A 23,526-nucleotide genomic window follows, 5' to 3' on the forward strand; every position below is an offset into this window, starting at 1 on the left:
GGGAAAAACCGGTGAAGCCCGAGAAAAATCCACGCGATCATGGGGGAGAACGTGGAAACACCAAACATACAGACGTCGGGGTCGGGATCGATCCCACGACCTCCTGTCTACCAGGCGAGGGTGATAACATCTCCTAGCCACCGTAGTGAAATATAAATGTAAAGAGTACACTTTTAAAATTCTAGATTTGAAGCTTTCGTGACTGCAAGGATTCATACTCTTAGATTTTTTCGGTAAAGTCACGTAGGTAAAAATAAATAATAAAAATAATATTAGAAATCAAATAATAAATCACGACGTTTCGGAGGCAACACAAGTCTCCGTCATCAGGTGGGACTTTTTTATGCCAGTGTTAAACTATATGAGATAACCCGATGTGTGCCTGGCTTTTGGGGCCACCCTGTATATACGACTCGACTGTTGGTAAACTACTCTTTGGTTCTTTCGGTAAAGTCACGTTTCAAGAGAAAATAATAAATTAAATACTAGCATACGACGTTTCGATTGCAACACAAGCAATCGTCATCAGGTATAAATGAAATAGAAACACAAATCTAGTATACTTAAAAATGTAATGTAATACAACAGAGAGTCGGATAACATAACAGTCAACACCCTTATCCGACTCTCTGTTGTATTACATTACATTTCTAAGTATACTAGATATGTGTTTCTATTTCATTTATACCTGATGATGATTGCTTGTGTTGCAATCGAAACGTCATATGCTAGTATTTAATTGATTATTTTCTCTTGATACGTGACTTTACCGAAAGAACCAAAGAGTAATTCCTGCAGTCACGAAAGCTCCAAATTAAGTATGTTGGTAAAATGTCGAGGTGCAGCCATGAAACTTTTTGCTCACTAACCCTGATGGCGGAAGGGCGTCCCGCCAGAGTTAGCTCCAGAGATCGAAGCGGGACCTCTAGAGATCTATCTGCGGGGTACATGGCCTAACTCATCGGAGTACTGCACCCACACTTCACTCCACCTTACGCGGCCTGCCCATTGACTTACTGTGGTGGTTGCCCATTCGTACTCCTGAGTGGACAGTGGTCTTGGGGGGAGATTTTAAAGAAACTTGTCCAATTGTCTCAAACTGCCGTGCCCGGAGATTGAATCGTAGTCTGCTAAATTGACACGTTCCAGACTGATAGAAACCGCACGACACCACACAAAATCGCGTTCTTCATTTTGTTCCTCTCACGATGCTTATTATCTCTCACTCCCATTGCCTCTCTCATGCCGAATATCTCACAATCTTAAACGATTATCTCCCTCCATACGTCTCCGTGTGCTTCTCTGCTATTCTCACTGAGAATATTTATTCATACTGGAGGAATCCGATAAGCTATGAAGCTTGTTTCACAGATGCCCATACATTGATGCACTTTTTTGTATATTACCAGGTGAGGTCCCCTGAGCTTTATATAGCTGTTTTTCAGAAGCCACCTGACCACAAATGATAGCTCAACGAAGTGGCTCATCATGTCGAAATGCATTCCAGCAAATACTCGTTTCTGCATGTGGAAGAGAGAACACGCACACTCCTGATATACAGCAGCAGGCGTCCGGGTTCGGGATCGAACCCACGACCTCCGGTATACCAGGCAAGGTAGTTCTCCCCGTGGTCGCGTGGATTTTTCTCCAGGTCCTCCGGTTTTCCCCTGCACATTTAGGATCAACATCACGCGTTTATAGTATTTTGTTTCTTTGTTCAGCCATCAATTGTGTTTCAACGCATAACAATGGCAAAAGTAGGACTCTAGGCCGAGCCATGCGATATACATTGCTTTGGAATTTTATTTGGTACACCACATTTCATTTATTGGTTTTCTCTTCTTTTCCAGTTTAGTGTTTTTAACATAACGATTTGTTATATTTCAGAAAGCACAGCCTGAGTGTATGGAAACTCTGTAACTTGACCTTGTTTAAAGGGGGGCAAGGGGCTGTGGGGGGGAGGGGGCGTGAGGGGCGGGGGCGAGGGGCTGGGGGGCGTGAGGGGTGGGGAGCGAGGGGCGGGGCGAGGGGCGGGGGGTGGTAAAGGGTGGGGGCGAGGGGCGGGGCTGGGGGCAATTCAAAGACTGATAATCTCGCCACACCAATCTCTTTTCTTCTGATGATTTTAAAACATTTGCATTTCCTCCCCTAATAAAATATCGTGCCACTTGCTCAGGGTTTTACTTAAATGCTCAGGGTTTTACTTAATGGGGGGTAGAGGGGGCTGGGGGGTGGTCAATACAACAACGACAACACAAACACTTCTGGAGTGGGAATTGGGGGGGGTGCATGAGACAGTCAATGTTAAACAGGCTTGAAACAAATGCTGAGCAAAGGAATTCACGTGGCTGTTTGGATCTCGGACCCCACGGCTCGCTGGATTTCAAGTTGGGTTCGAGTTTATGATTTTTTTTATCTCTGTTACACAGGCGATCCCGTTTCGCCAGTTGCCCGGATATTTTTTTTTAGACGACAGATCCGTGGTGCCACGTGGTGCCACGTGACCACAGCAGCAGCAACAATAAACAAAACAAAGACACAAACATCAACATTGCACAGAACGGACACTGGGTCCTTAAGGAAATGTTGCACAACAAACAGACGTTGTTGGTATTTGGTGCTAATAAACGAAACACACGCGAATCAAAGAGTCAATGCGAACGTGACGTGAGCCTATGATGCGGCAGGAAAAGTTGGGTATTTGTGCAAGTAAGCTCTGTATTATTGTCCATCAGTGAAAAAATAGTCGTACATCGAAAAGGAAAAAAATGCTACAGGCCACGCACTTTCAAGGGCCCCGCGCTAAATGCTTCCAAGATATCAATTCCGGTTCAGTGATTCTGCACTTGCTCTATTACTATAGTACTATACCGCCTTCAACTTTTATCAACGACTGGGTGTTTAAGGTTCGCGATTTGTCGTATTATCTGGCTGTATAGCAAATGATAAAATAGTTACTTTACTATGCAAGTGAAATTTTTTTTAAATATTTGTGTTTTTTGTTTATGGCTCCTTTATAACATGTGCTACGGGCCCGCACTAGCTTAATCCGGCACTGCTTGTCACCGAGGAACCTCGTCTTACACTGGCTTGACCCAAGCCGAAATATAACATATTAAAAAAGAATGTTTAAAAATATATAAAAAAAATGTATGATACAATATAGTATTTTCATCAGTATGACATAAGTGTCCCACGTTTGCAGTCGATACCACATTGGGAAGTGTGTTAAATTTGAGTTACAAGATTTGAGGATACAACAACGACAACCACAGAGTGAGTTAAAAGAAAGCGTGTAAAAAAAACAATTATGAATCAGTGTGCGTTGCTGTACGTACAGCTCGAGCAATAATGTAGCAGTGGTTTTCATGAGCCCTCTTGCAAATGATTAAATGGGGGGGGGGCTGCCCCCTCAAGAACGTGGGCCTCATCGCAGTTGCACCGCCTGCACACTCCACAGCTACACTAAGGCAGGCTTCCACGTTATTCTATGGGTGCAATACTATGAAGTTATTCTTGTGTTTTTTTTATCCGGGAAAACCTCACCGAATCTCACGACTGTTTTTTTTAGAAGGCAGGAGGGGGCTAAAAAGGAAAATGTGTGTGTATTTTTTTCTGGAATAATTAATTTGGGGGCACCACGGTGGCGAGATGTTAACTACCTCGCCTGGTATGCAACGGAGTTTGTGGGTTCGAACCCAATCTTTGACGCCTGCTCTAAATGTGAAGTTGGCGGTGTCTCTCTCTCTCTCTCTTCCCGTGGTCGCGTGGGGGTTTTTTCCCCCATCACCCCACACATTTAGAATCAACATCACCACGCGTTTAATTGAGTATTTATTTTACTGCTATAAATTCCCCGCGACGATATAAGCCGCCAACTTCGCCGAGTTTGTTATTTGCGACCGCCAGGTGGCTTCTGAAAAAGAGCTTTAACTGGTATAAAATAAAAAGACACAATAGTCAAACAGAAAGTCTTACGTAAGTCTATAAGTGTCCTCCTATATGTCCTGCATGTTCTATGTTAGTTTATGGGTCTCGGCAGTGTAAGCTATACTGACTGGCAGGGCTTAGGTGCAGTTACACCGAGACTCTGCACTCCAGGTAGCTAACGAGACAACCACACGGTGAACATCTCTAGAAAGCAGCAGCAGTAACACCACAGACACTTCGGCATGTGTTTGAGAGAGAGAGACAGAGGAGACAGAGGAGAGAGAGGAAAAAAACCTCCCCAAGACCTTAGGAAGGCGAATTACGAAATCGTGGTGTGCGATTGGTCGGAGTGGCGCGGTAGGCGCACACGCACAGACACACGCACACACAGACAGACACACAGACACACGCACACAGCCACACACACACAGACACACACGCACACAGACAGACACACGCACACAGACACACAGACAGAGACAGACACACACACAACAGAGACAGACACACACACAGACACGCACACAGACACAGACTCAGACACACACAGACAGACACACACACAGACACACACAGACACACACACACAGACGCACACAAACACACGCACACAGACACACACACAGACAGACACACACAGACAGACACACACACAGACATACACACACACAGCCACACAGACTCACACACAGACACAGACCATACACACAGACACACACAGACACACACACACAGACCATACACACAGACACACACACAACTCACTACCCCGTAGCCACCCCACCAGCAGCAACTCTGGGAGACCATTCGCTGCCCCCCCCCCAAAAAAAAAAAACTCAGTTTTTTTACTAAAAACTGATTGCTTCACTTGCCCATCATTCAGGGATTTTCATTCCCCAGGCAATGTCCTTCCCGCAGTAGCACCGCCTGCACACTCAAACCATGCCGACAACCAATACGCTTCTTTTTTTTATTGACAAGGACATGTTGTAAATTGTAACAAATCAAAGTATTGCATTCATGCGTAAGTTTAAATTTCACGTTCCTTCATTGTCCTTTTGTAGCTCTGTGGTCTTTTTATTTCTCGCTCTCTCCCTCTCTCTCTGGGCCTAAATAAATATAGGTCTAAGCTCGGTATTGACGTAGTGTGTAAAATGTATCTGTGTGTTTACGAGCTTTCAATTTCATATTTATAACCAAAAAGGTATCTCCCCACACAGCCCCCCCCCCTCACATTCCCTTTCGCCCCCACCCCCGCTCCCTCTATTCCCCCGCCTCCATTTCCGCTCTCCCTCCCCTCTATTTCCGCCGTACCCCTCCCCTCAAACCCCCCCGCCCGCCCGCCCCAATTCCCACCCCACTTCTATTTCCGGTCTCCATCTCCCTTCCCGTTCTCAAATCCCCCTCCTTCATTTCCGGTGGCCCACACCTTCCCCCCCCTCCGCCCGCCGTACACTGCCATTACGGCACGCGCGCGCGCGCCCGTTGGGAGGGGCGGGGCTCGGATTGGGTTGTGGAGCTGAGGGGAGGGGGGGAGGGTCCAACCACCCCCCTTTTTAGCCCCCCCCACCCCCACAAGGCTGCTCGCGTGCCCCCTCAGCCGTCACGCGACTACGAACCCGCCAATAGCGGCGCGCGGACACAGGAGCTGAGGGGAGGAGACTTCGGCATGCGGGGGACGGGGGAGGGGGTGTGCCGGGGGATGAGGGGGCGGGGGTTCTGGAGGGTTGGTTGAGGGGGGGGAGGGGCTACGAGGGGGAGGGGGGGGATGGGGGGGAGGGGCCCGCCTCATTATTGTCGCCATTACAGCGCGAGTCGTGGGCGCTGTGGCAGGGACGGCCGCGCCAGGCGCCTTCACCACCGATCCCCCCCGCGTCTCTCTCGCTCGCTCGTTCGCTCTCACGCGAATAGCGACGGCGACTCGCGAGGGTGACCACAGCGAGTCGCCATCAAAACGGCGGCGGCGGTGGCGGCGGAGTTGAGAGGAAATTGATCTCGCCTCTCTCTTTTTTTTATTACCCGTCCGTGCTAAACCTTTCGCTTGTCGAATAAACACACAGCCGTAGTAGTAGTAGTAAACCAGTAAGTACTAACTAGTAGCAGCAGCGGCGGTGGTGGTTGGTTGTTGGCGGTAAAGACTGGTGGACTGCTAAAAGCGAGGAGAACCAAGAATTCCTGCCGCGGGGCCCAGAGTCATGCACGGAGCATGACCGCCGCAAGCTGGGTGGCAAACGGCGCCAGTTTGGAAGACTGCCACTCCAACCTCTTCTCCCTGGTAAGCGAGCCGGGGCGGCCGTGAGCGAGCGAGCGAGAGAGGAGAGCGACAAGGCGAGCGAAGCCACCCGGGCGAGCGAACGAGCGAGCGCCGTGCCCACACGCGCAGAGCCGCCGCCGCCGCCGAGCGAGCTCGGAGCTCAGAGAACGCCGCAGGACGGAGAAGCGGCGGGGAGGGGAAGGTTTTGGTGGTGGTGGTGGGGTGGGGGTGGTGGTAGAGAGAGAGAGAGACGACAACGACGTCGAAGGACGGCGGTAGACGAGAGAGACGGACGGACGGCGGGAGAGTCCGCGCCGCTAGAATTACCGCCCCGCTTCTAGAATCATTACAGCGGCCATTTTCTTGCGAGTGATAATTTATTTTATTATCGTCATCATTATGTTAATTTTTGTGCGTTAACATCTTTTTTTTAACACCTATTGTTGCGACGTTCGCTCCGTCGTGCGAGGCTTTACTCAGTGGGGGTGGTGGTTTTATCCCCCACCCATCTATCAAACCCCCCGGCGAGGTGGAGCTCGCTCGTGAGGGTTCGCGTTGTTTTTCTCGGGGATTCTCACCCCCCCCCCCCCTACGACCTCCCCGCTCTTGCCTGGATGCGCTGCCGCCTTGCCGTTGAGGCCTCCCCGCGGGACGTGTAGGCCCTACCGCCTCGAAACCGATGAGAGGGCCTCGTCTCGCCACAGGCCGGAGAGGGTGGCCCACGGCCGGCCCTCCCCCCGTACCCAACTCTCTCCAAATCCACTCCTCCTGCATTTAAAACTATCGCAGTTTTAGTTTTGTGTTTCGTGAAAGCTCTCCGTCAATGGTTTAGAGCTTTTGTGCATCGGTTCACTTCGTCTGGCCATTTGTCTGAAACGGCGGGGAGACACGATAACTCGAGTAAAGGTGATCCAGTATGAATGGAACTTTCGTGTAAAGTTGCCATGATATTTAAAGACTTTGCCTATCAAAAAGCGACCAGATTGGTCAAATCATTGATTACAACTATGGAGTTACAAAGCAGAGCTAAAATGACAAATTGCAAATATGCTCGACTATTTGGTTTCCATACTTTTAATTTAATACTTCCGAGAATAAAACTCGCGTACATGCAGAGCGTCACAATCCATTCCAACTATCCTAACTCCGACTTATTATTTCGGGGATTGTATCGGCCCTTTTATACTTCGTTACTACGGCGGCCCCAGTCTTGTGGTCGTGTTTGCAAACGAAGTGCTGTGGGTACGCGTACGTGCCATCTACCAATTATCGACTATCTTTGCCTTGTGTCCTGTGGTGTGCAGAAGTGTCGGTGTGACAGCAGCACACGTCATTGGTGTACGCAAGCCGTGGGTTGCACATGCGTGTTCTTACGTTAGTTATGTTCGCATGTACACGCGCGCATTTGTGTATTCTCAACACAAAACTCGCTTGCCCGAGTCTTCGCCAGACTTAAACGAGTGCGCGTGGATGTACTGTCTAGGTAATGTCTGCCAGTGCTTGTGTCTTGAGCGTACATATGTGCATTTGAATATGCATGGGATGTGATGTGCTCACAGTGCATGTGTGTATTCACGTGTGGAGAGTGTGAATGAGTGGCCCTGTGTGCTCCTGTTGTGAGTGTTCAAGTCTCTTAATGGTGTCCGTGAGTACAGTAGCTTCATCCGTCGTTCGTACGTAATGCGTGTTTGAACTTATTTCGCACCGTACGTCGCCAACCGTGCTAATCAGAGGTGTAGAAGTACCCCCGGTCGTGCACTCGTTTACATGGATAGGTATACGTATGTGTCGGCGTGTCTTCTGTGTATGTACCCGTGTACCTATACGCGAATGTGCAAAGTGCACGTCATCTGACGTGCGTGCACTTTTACCAACCAAGATGTGTACACGTTTGGCTACCTACGTGTGTTGTGCATTCCTGCACGTGTGCACCGTACGTGCACATGTTGATATTGTTGGTTCATACATCTATGATGATGTTCTCATTTCTACACGTGTCTACGTAGCAGCATTGGCAAGTTTGCATTCTTTCACCTTAAGTTTTTCAGTGACGGTTTAATATGAATGCCGACATGCATCTATGTACAGTGTGCAGCACACGCATGTGTCCTGCTGCTCATGTCAGTCTGCGTTCGTGTAGAAATGCATTTACCACGCACACACACAGGCACTCGCACGTGGTGGATGAAGGAATTCTCATCTGCACTTCTGTATGGTTCACATGCCTTGTGTCCTATGCGTGAGTCTGCATGATTTTCAGTGTTGCCTTTCCCCCCTCCCTCTCCCTCCCAACTTGTACCACCCACCCCAACCACCACCTTACAGGCTGACCTGACCGGCATCAAATGGCGTAGGTACACCTGTGGCCTTGGGGCCTCGGGGCCTGTGATTGCTGCGCCCGCGCAGGAAGACCCCATCCTGCACAGCTTCGTGCGCTCGCTGCAGACCAACCTCCTGGCCGTGTGGCGCCGCAATGGCAGTCCGGGCCTCAAGGAGCTGTGGGTTTACTGGTGGGGTGATCAGCCCAACCTCGGGGACGTCATTCATCCTGAACTTAGAGGTGAATGCACAGGGCTCGTAGCCCTTGTCCAGATGGCGAGCCATGCGAGTCGATCTATCCCAGAGTATCTCGTGTGCACGTGCATGCGTTCACAAGTACACAATCCAATGCACACCTATTGCACCCCTTGCAGTGCACACACCACCTCGGTGTCTATCTGCGCACATTCATCTACGATGACCTATCTGACTGCTCTGTGCTCGCCGAGGGAGTGCGATTATCATTGGACAGACAGCCTCGAACAGATTGAATGCACAGGTGAACTGGCATTGACAAGTGCGAGAACCGTTCGCATGAAGTAAACTGAACATATTTATTTCAACAAATGTATTAAATTACGAATTTAGAAGTAAGAAAAAAAAGGTATCCTCAAGTCGAAGCATTTTCTTCGAAATATTTACGCTAACTGAAATAGGATACATTCATACAGTACTTTCAGAAGCTATAAGGGGCACATTCTGCCTTGTCAAATGAAGTACTGTGTGCTCACACAGACGCACATGTAATAACACACAATGATAACTACAGAGGTGCAAAAGTGTTGGCACAAAGCAGGCTTATATATGCATACAGATAAAGAGGCACGTAAAAAACAGTTATTCTGCTGTCACCTGGGTGAACTCGTAATGACATCCCAAAATCCCTCACACAGCTGTAGAGAAAAGCAGATTCACATACTGACACATGCCGGGACATGCAAACCTAACTGACACTGTCAGATGCAGTATTTAGAGAGGAATATATATATGCCAAGAAGACTGACATATGTATTTGGACACACAGATTGAGAGAGAGAGAGCGGCTTGTGCACACAGTCTCACATTGAGGCATCCGTGCACATCGCACACCCGTAAACTGATAAAGGCCAAATGGCATGACAAACTGACACGGGACGACACATGGACGAACTGATAGATAAACATACCGCTAAACAACCTGGCCAGTACATTACTCTGACTGGCGCCTTGACCGATGGATACAGGTGCTCATAAACTGGTGTTGCGTGCATCTCACAGACACTCACCGATACGTCCACACGTAAAAAGTATACACTAAACATCTGTGTTTCACTGTATACAAATTTCAATAATTGTTATCATGCCGAGCTTTCTGAATCAGAGTTTTCCACCGTCCATATTTGTTTTTTTTATTTAAATGGGAAAAAAATAGACCTGGTTCGACTTTTGGAGTGTCATCAGCAGTGTGGCGAGTGAAAACAAACAGCATTAAGCTCATTTTGGCAAAAGCCTTTGCATACCATGGGACTCATTCGGTGCAGTAAATTAAAATTGTACAAAATGTTATGCATGGGTGTGATGGATTTATTTTTCAACTTAATTACTCCATCTGCCATTGGGTTGAATTTTTAGCTTTCAACTGTTCATATTTGTTTTCATTCTCCTAGTTCCTATTTATGTTGAACTTCTTTCGCACCTTGCGTAGCTAACTGCTAATCGGAGGTGCTGGGGAAGGACAACAAACTAAACTCGGAGCACTTCTAAAGAAATTAGTTTTCAATCTAAATGATTAAAAGTGCATGGCTCCGGTGGCTTCCTAATGTCAGAAGGAAGAGCGTTCCAGATGGCCGCAGAAGCGCATCTGAAAGCGGTGCTATGCAGTAAATGTCTTTTGTTAGATGGTTTAGCCAAATCCCTCTGCGAGGATGACCAATGTAATTTCCATGTCACTTCAGGTCTTCACAGAATCCACCCATCTTTGGTCTGTTCTCCCTCTGATTTGTTCTCTCACTTCCTGTTTTTCAAAGCACTTTGTTTCATAATATAACAAGTTTGTTCTGACCACATCCACAGTCTCACCTCTTATTATCTTGCCCTGAACTAAAGCAACTTCTGCTAATGTCTCTTTATTTGCGAGATGTTCTTGAAGACCGTGTTTGCAGAATATTCTGCAGGAACTTCATTGCTGTGGTTACCATATTTCCTTCATGGGAATTGTTTTACCTGTGTGTGGTCCATGTTTTCTATACCATCAAGAGGGTTGGTCACACTACCATCTTGTTAACATACTGTATAGTGTTTTGGGATTTTGAATCCAACAATGGTGTTTTTTTATCGCATGAAGATAAAAATAGTAGGCATCCCTACAGCGTTGGTTTAACCGGCTGCACTTTGCTAATGGGGATTGAGAATGTAAAAGCTGGTCCATCCAGATTTGCCTGCCGAAACGAACGCGGCTGAAAAAAGAGTGAACCAACAACGTTGGTGCGTCAAAAGCCAATGAATCGCCAATGTATTGTTAATTTTACTTGGTGAAAACAAAAAAATGACCCTCTTTATTCTCCTGAATTACACGCAATTCACCACCACAACGGCTTACGGTAAACTTGTGCGTGGTCGTGACGTTTTGCTTTGAGGAGGCACCACGGTGTCTGTTGGGGGGGGGGAGGGCTCTTGCCCACATGGCATCGGGCAAGCCCCGCTATCGATGAGACCAAGGAAGTCATCTGCTGCTGGCCGCTTAAGAAAAGTCCACAGGACCGATGGGATGAACATTTTTATTATTTCAATACACAAATCCACTACGCAAGGGGCGTAGTGCGTGTTATGCATCAAGACTAACTTGCATTTGTTGCCAGTCAAAGGCATGTGCTGTAGGGGGAGGGGTGCCACTCGATACGCAATTTCTGGATAAGTGACGTTTGAGTTTATTGGATTACACCCTCCACTCGATTTGTTACTTTTTGGTGCTGGCAGTCAACTGTTGAAAGTGTCCTTCTAATCAATTAATATGTACAGGTTGCTAAGGGTCCCCTCTTCTTTACATATACTCAATGTTTCCATACTATGACTATTGACTGGATTGCATTGTTCAACTCTGTATGTTGAACTTCTACGAACAGTTCTTTCGCACTGTTCGTAGCCAACCGTGCTAATCGGAGGTTGAGCAAGTTGTAAATGTTGAGGGGCTAACTTAACGTGCAGTGCTTAAGTTTAACAGGTCAACGAGCAAAGGCAGGAGTGTGTGACCTTGAAAATAGTGAACTTGCTTTTTTATTTCATATTTACATTATGTTTATGAATGAGAAAATATCATGCATAGCAGATGTACAGTATATATATGCATAAAGTGACAATTTAAGTGCACAAAAACTAGACCTTATTATGACAATGCCATATATTATTTATCCAGGCAAGCATTATCTTGTCACAACAGTTTGAAAGAGGATTCTGCATTGCCACTTTGGTCTTTTTTTCCTTATAAAATAAGTGCCGTTTTAACTAAAGGCGATAAAAGCTCCTTAACTACTTTTAGGGTTCCGTGTTAATGTCCAAGGCAAGTCGAACTAGACCACAAGGTACCTTTAGGGTTCGGTGATAATCTTCATGGTTCAGAGAACTAGGCTACAAGGCTTCTTTTAGAGCTTTCTGGTGCATGGTTATTCCCCGAGGCTCCGAGTCAAGACTAAAGCAATGTCACTTCTTAGGGTAAAACAGAAATCCCTGAAACTAAGAAATCTAGTTTCAGTAGTATCCTAGTCATAGGGACCATCTATATATACACACACATAGTGATACGTGTCTAGCGTGAAACTCTTATCTGAGCAATCTGTCACCAATTAAGTAATTAACACTTAAAAGAAAGGCCAACAGGTTGGCCCGTTTAGTTGAAAAGTCCTCACTTTGTGCCACTGCCAGACCTGTTGCCAGCTTCACCAGCCAGCCAGACTTTTAATCCAGACATCCTACTCTATAAAGACATCCAAAAGAGCCCGCGGGCCCTTTCAACTGTACGGACAATGGGCTGCTATGTTTTCACACCCAGTCTATCCAGAGCTAGACGGGGTAGTCGGGACGCACGGCCCGGTCAGCTGGACAGCCAATGGTGCCAGGCCCGCCTCTGGAGTAAGATGGAGGAGGGTGAGCGAGGGCAGGCAGCAGCAGGCAAGTCAGTTGACTGACGCTCGCCAAGGAAATGTGATCCGCGGTTTGGTCTGCTTGTTCTCGGCTGCTGGATTCCTCCCGCCTTTGCTCAGCCCAGCACAATCACCACCTCCCACCCCCACCCCCCACCCTGAACTAGCTGTGTACTCCCCAAGGGCAAGCTGTGTGGCTTTTTTTTCTTGCTGCGGTGGTAGTTTGTGTTTGGTCACTTGCATGCACCGCTTGCTTTTGTAGTGGCTGACCTGCTGTGTGATGCACCAAGTAGCTGAGATATGGGATGCGCTGGATTTGTCTATAGCAGTTGTGAACCATGGACACACGCTGGGCAGGTAGAGTGGATGATCAACTGTAGGATAACGTGGCTGATAATACCGATAAGCCAATAGTATGTGAACATTCACCAAAATACTTCCTGGTTTGCTTTAGTGCTGCTTAGGCCAATTCACTGCACGCGCCTCGGACGCTCTCTTGCGCGCCACAGTCTTTGTAGCGACACCACAAATGTGTGTTGTGGCATCGCCGTGGCTGCAGCAGCAGTAGCAGCTGCTACTGCTGCACTCACTGATGAGGGTTCTGTGTCGGTGTGACGACGCCTTCGTCCTCTATAACAACAACACGTGTGGGTAATGCTTAATGGATAGCAAATGACTTGAGGTGCGAGTCAACACACACTTAGGGTCTGTCAAATGCACCTCTGGATAAGAGCTATAGTTGTTTACTCTATCAGGAACGGTACATTACTGACAAGGACGCATGTGGATTGTTAACAATATGGTGTGAAGGTTGCCTTACAGACAAGAGCTACTGTAGCACGTGACTTTAATGCAAGCACAATGTTGTTTCCTGCCCCGAGTTGAGTCGTGCATTCTCTGGTAGAAGGCCATGGATTTTATTGAACTGCCTTCCCGGTGGCAATGGAAGTGCTTCGACAAGTTCACGTCGTGGAAAGAATTTGGCTTTTTTGAGGTTTTGAGAGCTCGTGTGTGGTGTGTTAAAAGAAATAGAAAATCTACACCCTTCACATGTTGACCTACAGCAGCTCCTTTGTGTGTGTGTTGTGAGAAGCGGACTTCTTCTCACCTGATGGATCGTACGCGCCGCTTGATGGGCTGTGATAAATGAGCGTGCACGCTACATCCTCGCGGGCTTTTTCCCTCCCTCCCCACTCCTCCCTCCCCACTCCTCCCTCCCCACTCCTCCCTCCCCACTCCTCCCTCCCCACTCCTCCCTCCCCACTCCCCTCCCTCGACTCCCACCAACAATCATCAAATGCTGTGTCACGTTATCGGGTTGCCACCGCCCGCCCCACTCTCTTGTTACGTTATGTCACTTTTTTTAATCCTTGATCATCTGGGAGCAGTAACCCCATAGTCTTCGGGAGCTAAAGCAAGTCATTGATTCGATGCGTTTCCTGGAGCTTTATTAAACTAACGACCGACCCCCCCACCCACTAAACTTGTTTACTACAATGGTGTCTTCCAGTACACGTGCTTTTCGAGCCGTGGCGCGAAGCCATGCCCGATTGGTTGCCAAACAGGGCACAGGAGCGAGCAGAATTGTTTGTATGATAAATAGATGCGGCCACCGGCTCTTGCATGTGTAATTATTTAGAACCGATTAGTCGTTTTGAATCTTGAGCAGCGACGACTCCCGGTTTTGTTTATTGAAAGTAAAAAAAGCGGGTTTAAGAGTGCTCATTCTGGTCATGAATTGTGCGGGGAAACGGAAGCTTGCGCGTTTCACGTTGGGGGTTGGGGGGGGATCGAAAGACGCGGAAGAGAGGGGGGGGGCGACTTCAGTGTGCATCCTTCACCTTGGTGGTCCTTGTTGCCAAATAAAGAACCTGTTTTTAATGTGGTGTTCTTGTGCTGGATTAGCGGATGGGTCCGCAAGCGATGGTACTGCACATGACACGTGCGTTTGGCTACTGATCCATCCATTCAGTTGATTCTTGTAGTTCAAAAAATGCATTTTAGTAATAAGCACATCACTTTTTTCCTCTCGACTATTAAGGGCTTAGCGGCAAAATCCATTCTAGTTCTTTGCCCCCCCCCCACGTTCGTCAGCTTTTCATTGACCAGCGTGGTGAAGTATGGTCAAATAAGCCTCGTGACCCAACGCAGCTCTGAAGCATTGGTTCGGCAATCGGTCGGTGTGCTGTACAGTCTCGGTATCCAGCATAAACCCAGTAATAAATGGACCAGCAATCCCCGGTTTAGCTCTCTTGCTTCAAGGTTCCGTGTGTTTGTGCAGTTGTACTCCAATGTGCCGTCATTAGTACTCGTCGCGCCTAGCAGGCGAACGTGTCTGCACGCTGAGTAACGGTGTGTGGTGTGGAACATGCGTCTCCTTATGTAAGGTTATGTAATCGGGAAGAGTTTCCTTTCTCTGCTTTTGGCTCTGTAAATTTGCAGTGCGGATTAATCAGATCTCTTGATAGATGAAAGCCCCTTACCCCTAGGCGAGACACACAATGGGGCCTTTAAAGATAAATGGATATCAGTCTGGGGTGATTTTGTATAAAGTGGTCTATTAGTTAGCGCTCTTCGTCAATTGATATTAATATTAGTAAAACAATTTTGTTTCTTTTTGTGGTGTCCCGATAGTTGGCAAGCGAGGTCAGGAGATGGCGGCGGCGGGGGGGTATGTAATGGTGTTTGGATAATGATGTGTTGTGTGCAGGTATTCTGTCAGCTTTGCGAGAGAAACCTATTGTGTCATGAATCTTTTGGAAGGAGACTTGGGAGTGCAGGGAAGACGTATAGGGGTGAGAAGTCATGGCTATACAATCTGTACAATACAGATGCCAAACGGGCAGGGAAACAGTTAATATATGTGGACCTTCTAGGATTTCATAAATAAAAAATAAATATGCAATAACTTGAATCTTTTTTTTAAATCTCTGGTTACAGCTGTGCTGTTGGTGTCGTATAATAAGGAAAAGCTCTTTTTGGAGCAACTCACGATCATTAGGGCAACGCAGTTGTGCAAGTTACGCTCATCTAAAAGTGTCCAATGTAGGTCGAGTTACAAGAGTGAAGCAGCATTGACGAGCCCTTTTTCTTTATCGTCGTCGTCATATTTCGGATGATACAATCTCGAGGGGATCGGTCTGAACAGTGTCGTGTAATTGTGACTTGCAGACGCGTCGATCGCACGGCTATCAAGGCTCGGCTGCTTGCCCCGAGCGTGGCGTTGCCCGCTGCGACGAAGCCGCGGCGAGTGCCCGGTGGTGGATAAGGTCGCAAACATTGTGAAATGAATCGTTGCGCGTGCCCATTTTTTTTCCTTCCCCGAACGTGTGTTCACAACAGAAACGGTTAGCAACCAGTAAGCAGGTTTGAAGTTGGCCAGTTGTTGGTGGATAAACTGGTTCCATTGGTGTCCTCTCTTTTGGCTACCCCCCTCCCCCCTTTCGAAAGCCCCGAGGCTGTTTTAGTGCACGAGCGAGGTTCCCTAGCGACAGACGATGAACTCAAGTTCCTTAGCGATACAGAATGGCGCTGGGGCTTTCGTTTTGCATCCTGTAAACAAGATGCAGTTGTTTTTATACCAAGTCTGTCCACATTGGAACGGAGCTGGTCATTACTGACACTTTGTATGAATGCAGCTTAAAGGAGGGGGGGGGTGGCGGGCGGGCGCAATGGAATGTAGTTGCCCAAACCGGCCCCACGGGCGAATCCCATTCTGTCAGTCTAATCACATGGCTACCTGTGTAACCAATCGTGGGTACGGAGGGTGCTACTGGTGGTGTAAGATGGCGTTGCTCTTCCTAAACCTCACGTGAAGCCCGGCATAATGGGAGAGGCAGGGGGCCATGTGCCTTCGCACGGGATTGGACGGGGCTTAAAAAAAAAAGGTCACCCTTTAATTTGGTGAACGTAGGATGCTGGGCTCACTCGTGTGATTTCTTAAAGCACTGGTCATTCGCACCCATATGCATGGAGCGCTTTGAGCATAAACGAATCGGATTGTCTTGAATCCATGCATTCCAGGAATGCAAGTGCATTTTCCCCCCCCAATGTTGGTGCGTTGTGGATTTTAACTTAAAAAAACACAGTGATTGCCACCGCCTTCCATCAACGACGGCTACCGACGGCCACCATTCATTGTTCGCAAGTCTGAAATTTTGTCTGGTCAGTGCTTTTAAATACCCTTTGTCAATCATGCAGTGACCTTTACCCCACGTGCTCCGTTAAATTGTCATTGTTTGCACAAGTACAGATTTTTTATTTATATACTAGACTTTTGCCCGTCCTAGGACGGAAGCTGTAATATTTACGAAACAATTGAGCAGAGTATAATTGTATCTTGTATAAATTTAATGGCAGTGAATCTTGCACAAAACGAAGTCCTAAAACACTTCACTGCAGTTCACTGTAGCACTTAATGGCAGTGAATCTTGCACAAAACTATGCCCTAAAACACCTGACTTCATGTCACTGTAGCACTGTATATAACTGACCTTCAATTTGTTCAAATTCACTGCTCTGATACTTTATTCTCTTCTGCTTTCGGTCGCTAAGGTGGAAATTAATTGGAATTCGATACAATATCTGGAAAATCACGGAGAAATGTATTTTACCATAATGTAGAAGTATAAATTAGACTTACCTTTTGTCTCAAGTGCTGAAGAAATAAATAAAGACACCAAATCCACTTTGTCACTTTCAATAAAGAAACGTCAAACTTAAAGCGAATTTGCGAAAAAATATGTCTTTCCTCTCAACCGTCGGCGTGTTTGTAAAAATCCACCCGCTCATAAATATTAATGACGGGGCGGGGGGGGGCATGTGGAGTGACGTCACGCGCGGGACTCGCAGACATTCTTGGCTCATTATAGTAGTAACTAGCATTTTGCCCGTCCAAGGACGGGAGTATTGCAGCAAATGTAAAACTTGCAAGTGAAAAGCAGACCGCGACGTGATATTCATTGCATCCATTCGTGTGCAATTTGTAAGGCCGCGGTGACAGACTTATTTCATTTAAAGGTTATAATCCCTTGTTTATCATGACGTCCTTTTTCATTCGATGTCTCAATAGCGTTACGGAGGTCGCGTGACGTAGTGAGGGTTGTCAGTTGATGCCGAGGGGGGGGAGGAGGCACCTCGTCCCCCCCCCCCATTTGGAGTGACGTCACCCGCTAATTATTATTCATGCGGGGGGGGGTGTCCGTTTGGTGGACGTCACCTGTTCATAATTATTAATGAGGGGGGCTGTTCGATGTGGAGTGACATCACGAGCGGGACACACAGACATTCTTGGCTCATCGTAAATGATCTCCTGGACTATGAAAACGGTTTCTTTTATGTCTGTCTCGTAAACCCAAATCGGGGCCTTCTCCAAGGTGAATTCTTAATTTCCAGGTATTTATTTTTTACCCAAACCTGGGTTTTGCCGCTTGCTTTATAGCTGTGTTTGTTACAGCATAACACCGTGGATTAAGCACGATGGTCCTTCGCGTAATTTATTGAAAGCAAATGTGTATAATGCTGTTTACGGTTTAAAAACGGATGCTTGCTGAATTGCGCGCTCTTTTGCCGCTCTGCGTAGGTTACGAGTTCAAATCCCAGTTGGGGGTCGATTGGGCCCATCGTTCATCTGGGGCCATTAGAATACGCACTGCTTTGTGGTTAAGTCGGCAAACAAGTGGACAGAGAATCGTGTTATGGACGGGGAGAGTCGTGCGTGAACGTGGAATTTCCACAGCTGGCTCCTGGCGGCCCAGTGGGGGGCAAGCTTTTCCACAGTGCTCTTTTGAGCAGGAACACTTTAGCAGTTTATTTAATAGTGTTCTTTGTTTATTTAACTAGGTGAGGTAATACGCATGTTTTTTGTAGGTGTGACCTGGTGGGTGTAAATACTAGGGATTCGTGTAGAACTTGGCCCAATTTAATGTTTGGCGGGAATATGGTTTTGTCTCAAGTGTTCTGTTTGGCTGGAATGAATGGCCATAAACTGACTCTGGTGTTGGTGTTGCAGCAAGGGAGAAAAGGGGTGGAGAAGTGGGAGGCGTGTGGGTGTGTGTGGTGGGAGCGTGCTCTGTTGGGGGTAGGGAGTGGGGGGATGGGAAGGGGTGAGCGGAACAACGACTCGCAGACTACAATTGTAAGTGTGTGTCCATCTACTGTCTGTTTTCTTCATCGGTGCTTGCGAATAGCACTTGCCCCAAAAGTCTGTTCAGGCTATACCGGGTGTAGAGGGGGGGGGAGGATAATTGTCGTACTATGTGATCTCTGTAAACAAGCAGTTGCTTAAAAGTGCACTTAGCCTGGCACAGTACTGTGATGTTACTGGTGTGCCTGTTTTTTCCCCCCAGCCATCTGTGTTGGTACGTATTTGGTTGTATACAACGTTTGTAAACACGGTAGTAATTTTTTTTTTAGATACATGGACAAATTACCATATTGAAGAAAGGCTATTGTAATGTCATTTATGATAATGGCATATTATGAGCCTCGTCTTTCAAAACTAGCTCGTGGCATTTTGAAATACACACAGCATTTTTGGCAATTCCCTGTTTGGTAAAGAGGAGGCTGCAACGAGGTGTTCCGAAAACTTTTTTGGCCGCAAGTGAGAAAAGTGCCCTGCGATTCAGCCGCCACAGTCCAGGTGCTCGCTGCGTTTCGTGTTCTCACTTTTAGCGTTCTCTCACTCCCTCCTTCGTGTCTGATCGGAAATATCCAGCCTGGAGCCATTTGCATGCAGTCAAAGAGGGCCTGGAATGCCAAACGGCATTATCCTGGCCAAGTACACAATGGGGGCCAAGTGGATTGCATAAATAATGTCTCTTATGATCTTGGCTTCCATTGTGGATGATCCCGGGGAAGGTCCTTTTGCTTTTTGCATCGGACAAAACATGAATCAAAACGGGTGAAGTGGGGTTGCGTGGAATGCACGATGAGGTCAATGGAAAAGCTGATTTCAAATAAATAAAAACCAAGGGGGGGGATTGTACGCACCACTGTGGCGAGATGTTAACTACTGATGTTAGCCTGCTATGGAGGAGTGCGTGGGTTCGATCCTGACCCTGACGCCTGCTGTTGTAATTTGGAGTTTGCATGTGTCTCGCACTCCCCTTGGTCGCGTGGATTTTTCTCCGGGTCCTCCTTTTTTTTCCCTCCACACGTTTAGAAACACGCGTGAAGAGAATTCGGTTACAGCTAGAAATTTCCGCGTGATAAGCCACTTCATTGAGCTATAATTTGTGATAGCCAGGGCTATTCTGAAAAAGAGCTACATAGCTCAGTAGGCCTTACTGATGATACAATACAAACATAGTTTAGTACAGGCAGCCAGATTTGCCTCATGCTCGTGTGCATTTCAGGTCTTGTGACCTGTTACTGTTGCAGCAGCAGACGATCTGCTTTCCAACCAAAACACGGGGGCCTGAGCAACACCCCCTTGGCATTTCCGCCTACAGCTGAACGTGCCGGCCACCGCTGGTGGCTGCTGCTGCTGCGGGCGCCCCGTGGAAAGCGACGTCTCCCTCCCAGTGGTCTCCAGAATCTTGCAATTTTTCGATCGTGCACACTTGCAGAATGCGGATTTGCGCTCGGTAATTTTTTTACACGTTGCGGAATTTATATTTTTTGTGTTCGCGTCTCTCTCCTGCAACTTGGAAAGCAAGCGTGCTTTTTTGGGACGAATGCAACCAACTTAGACTTAATTACTTGGTCTTGCCAAGTGCATACTTTAACCTTGTTTGCTTTAGGCAAAATAGACCTTTGCAGCTATTGTTGAGCTATGGAATTTCAGATTTTTTTTTGACGGCTAAGTTTTGTGGTAAATCTGGACATTTTTGGTTATGGCCTATGATGTGGAGATACACTGACTCGAGATGGCAAGCGATAGCATCCCAGAACCACTAACAAGTGGCGAGCTTGCCTTTGCAATAACCACTCTCACACCGTCACCTGTGGGGTGTGCTGAGAATTTAACCCTAGGATTACAATATTCGCTTCAGTTGGCGATCGCACAAACTGCACCGTTCACGTGAATTGTTGCCGCGACGTGCCGGATTGTTTCATCGGTGGGCGCATCTTTGTTGCAAACTACTTTCCTTGGGTGTTAAGTGGTGAATTTCTCAAAAGCACATGCTGGTGTTGACAACCCACATGGGGGTGGGGGGTGGCGGGCTGTAAATTGATAGGCCCGGGTGGTAAAATAGTCCATAGTTCAGGTGGATGGCACCATTCGTTCTCGTTGCCTTGGTTGTTCATGGTGCCGCAAGAACAAAACATCTGTTTTGAATCCTGCACCCGCTCGTTAGCTTTTGCCGCGACAATGAGGGATTTTAAAAAGGTGGGGGGGGGGGGGGGGGCCGTTCGATGCACGCGGCGTAACGAGTGAAGTACCGCGTAGAGTTTTGCACCAATAACGCCCGTGTGCGAGCGAGCCCGCGTGCGAGCGAGCCCGCGTGCGCACGCACTGCCAAGGGCTACTGCAATTTACGGTACCGTGCCATGTTATGAGAGAGGCATTGACTACTGAGCAATGTAGCTGTTGGTAATTTGCTGCCAAGTTGAATGACATAATCGCAGCATTTCTCCCCCCCCCCCTGGCCCCCTCTCCCTACAATCCCTTGCCCCCTACCACGCCAAACAGATTCGGCAGCCGGTACGAAAATGGATTAGGACATAAATAACGGCTTTACAAGGCTTTGTTCCATGGTATTTATTCTGAAATAAATTTTGTAGCGCCATTGATGTCCACCGTGTCGGCCGCACACACTCGTTTGCAGCCGAGCGTTAATGTCACAGGCGTTGCATGTAGACGTCAGGATCGGAGTATTTGGAGGAATACTGGAGGAATCCGATGAGCTATTACAGCTCTTTTTCACAGATGTCCAGTCGGGGCGGGTCCAAATGTTACAACAACGAACACTACAAAAAGACGATAGGAGTGAAACATTTAGGGAAGGTAAGCAAATCACATCAAATATATAAAACAAAACTAAACTACTTTTATTTTACCAGGTGAAGCCCACTGAGCTATTAGCTTAATTTTCAGAAGCGACCTGGCCACAAATGATAGCTCAACGAAGCGGCTTATTGTGTGGAAATTTATATCAACCAAAAACTCTAATCTAAACGCTTTGAAAGTGGCGAAGGTGGCTCACGGTTGACAAGTGGTGCCACGGTTGAAATTTTAAGTCCATTTAAAGTGAGCGTTGTTTGCTTTTTGTCGTCTTGATGGGGCGATGTGATGCCTCCTTAATTCTATTGTTGTTGGACACGATTTAAAAGTAAGAGCGGGGAATCAAGTCGGGTTTTTCGCGATCGCTGACGGGGCAGGTCTTTTTCCTTGCCGCGGATAAGCAGCAAACTTGCCACGTCCGCAACGAAATGCTCGTTCCCAAGCAATTCTGTGTGCGTACCTGTTAAGCCCTTGACACTGCTGACAAATGGCAGCTGCTGCCCGTTTCTGGGTTTTTGCTTTGTGCTTTTCATCTTCTGCCGTGTTCAGTCCACTGCTGAATTAAGCCCTCGCCAGGCCTCGCCCCTATCACACTTCCACAATCCTCCCGACGTAACAACCCGTCAAGCATCTGCACAGGAACATGAGTTCATCGCTTCGTCTCCTCGGTGGCTTCGCTCTCGGATGCGCTTCATTCTTTGGCCGCCACTCCGTTATAATCAGAATTTTTTTTTCAGAATCTTTATTTATCCAGGAGAAATCCGATGAGCTGTGAGGCTCTTTTTCACAGATGGCCAGTCGGGCCGGGTGAGAAAGTGACTACAACAATAATAAACAATACAAAAGTGCAAAGCATAGCGAAAGGTAAGCAAGTCACAAAAAATAAAAGTACAAGTTCAAATTTTATAAGTACAAAGCCAATTATTGATAAATACCAATAGTGCCCATTAGTTTATCGTGCCTTTTCAATGAGCGTAAGTAAATCGTGTGGAATTCTGTCACTTTTTCCTCCGATGCACTGCTGGTGTTACGTGATGACACGCGCCACTTTATTAGCACACGCAGTGCTGCCGCTGCTGCTGCTGCTGCAGATGAATGGTGGGCGGCGTACGCGTTGTCGACCTGTAAACATGCAACGCCATGTCCCGACCGTCGGCCCTCGCTGCGACTCTTAATTTAGAACCTCCGACACGCTCGACACCAACATTAATGCTAATTCTTAGCCCTGCATACTAACCCCTAACCCCCTAACCTTTAACCCTAACCCTTAAAAAAAATCAATGCCTCTGCTCAAACAAAGCGAGGGGGGTAATCCTCATCTCTTGGCAGCCTTTAAGCAAGAGGTGTAAATGCCACATTCTTGCGGGAGGGACTCGCGTTTACTTAAAGTAAGCATGGTAATATTTAACACTCGTTAATAATATTTAGCCATGATATCCACCTCGTACTTAATTTAAATGGATCGAACCTGAAACTAAAACTCATCCATTCCAAAACTCTTAAAGTTTACACTTAACCACAACCCCCATGCACAACCCCCAATCCCCTAACCTTTGTGCATTGCTTTAATTAAATTGCACTTCAATCGGTTTTGTATGTTTTTTTTGGTAAAGCCCTCATGCTGTGATTTCTCATGGCCATCGGTGCCCCATGTGACAAACGAGATAAAATATTTGCGGTAAGACGGTCCTTTTTAGCCTTGACTTTAGCACGATCCCTGAACGTAGTCGTGCCTGGTATCCCTTGTTTTTTTCTTTTCGTTGAAGTATCTCGTGCTGGCGGTTCACAGCCATGCGTCGTGGTGCCCGAAACGAAAAACCGAGAGGCACAAACATTTGCGATGGGACAGGGGGCGCTGCTGTGCAGTCTGTCGTGAAAGTTCTTAATCACAGATGCCGCCCCTCTCACCCCCCCCCCCCGCAAGACTTGCTTTGTGGTTCTCACTGTGAGTGCGACGTGCA

General features: G+C 47.4%; 1 protein-coding gene across 1 annotated transcript in view; it reads left to right on the plus strand.

Moving 5' to 3' along the window:
* The first annotated feature begins 5,699 nt into the window (after positions 1 to 5,699).
* The window catches only part of LOC144945373 (mediator of RNA polymerase II transcription subunit 13-like), an 80,648-nt gene continuing 62,821 nt past the window's right edge, over positions 5,700 to 23,526 (plus strand). The window contains 2 exon segments of the mRNA XM_078873862.1: positions 5,700 to 6,205; positions 8,510 to 8,744. Of these exon segments, the coding sequence (XP_078729988.1) occupies positions 6,137 to 6,205; positions 8,510 to 8,744 (304 nt within the window). The 5' untranslated portion in view covers positions 5,700 to 6,136.

The sequence above is a fragment of the Lampetra fluviatilis genome, chromosome 37 (assembly GCF_964198595.1).
Source record: "Lampetra fluviatilis chromosome 37, kcLamFluv1.1, whole genome shotgun sequence".
In the NCBI taxonomy this organism is placed as follows: Eukaryota; Metazoa; Chordata; class Hyperoartia; order Petromyzontiformes; family Petromyzontidae; genus Lampetra; species Lampetra fluviatilis.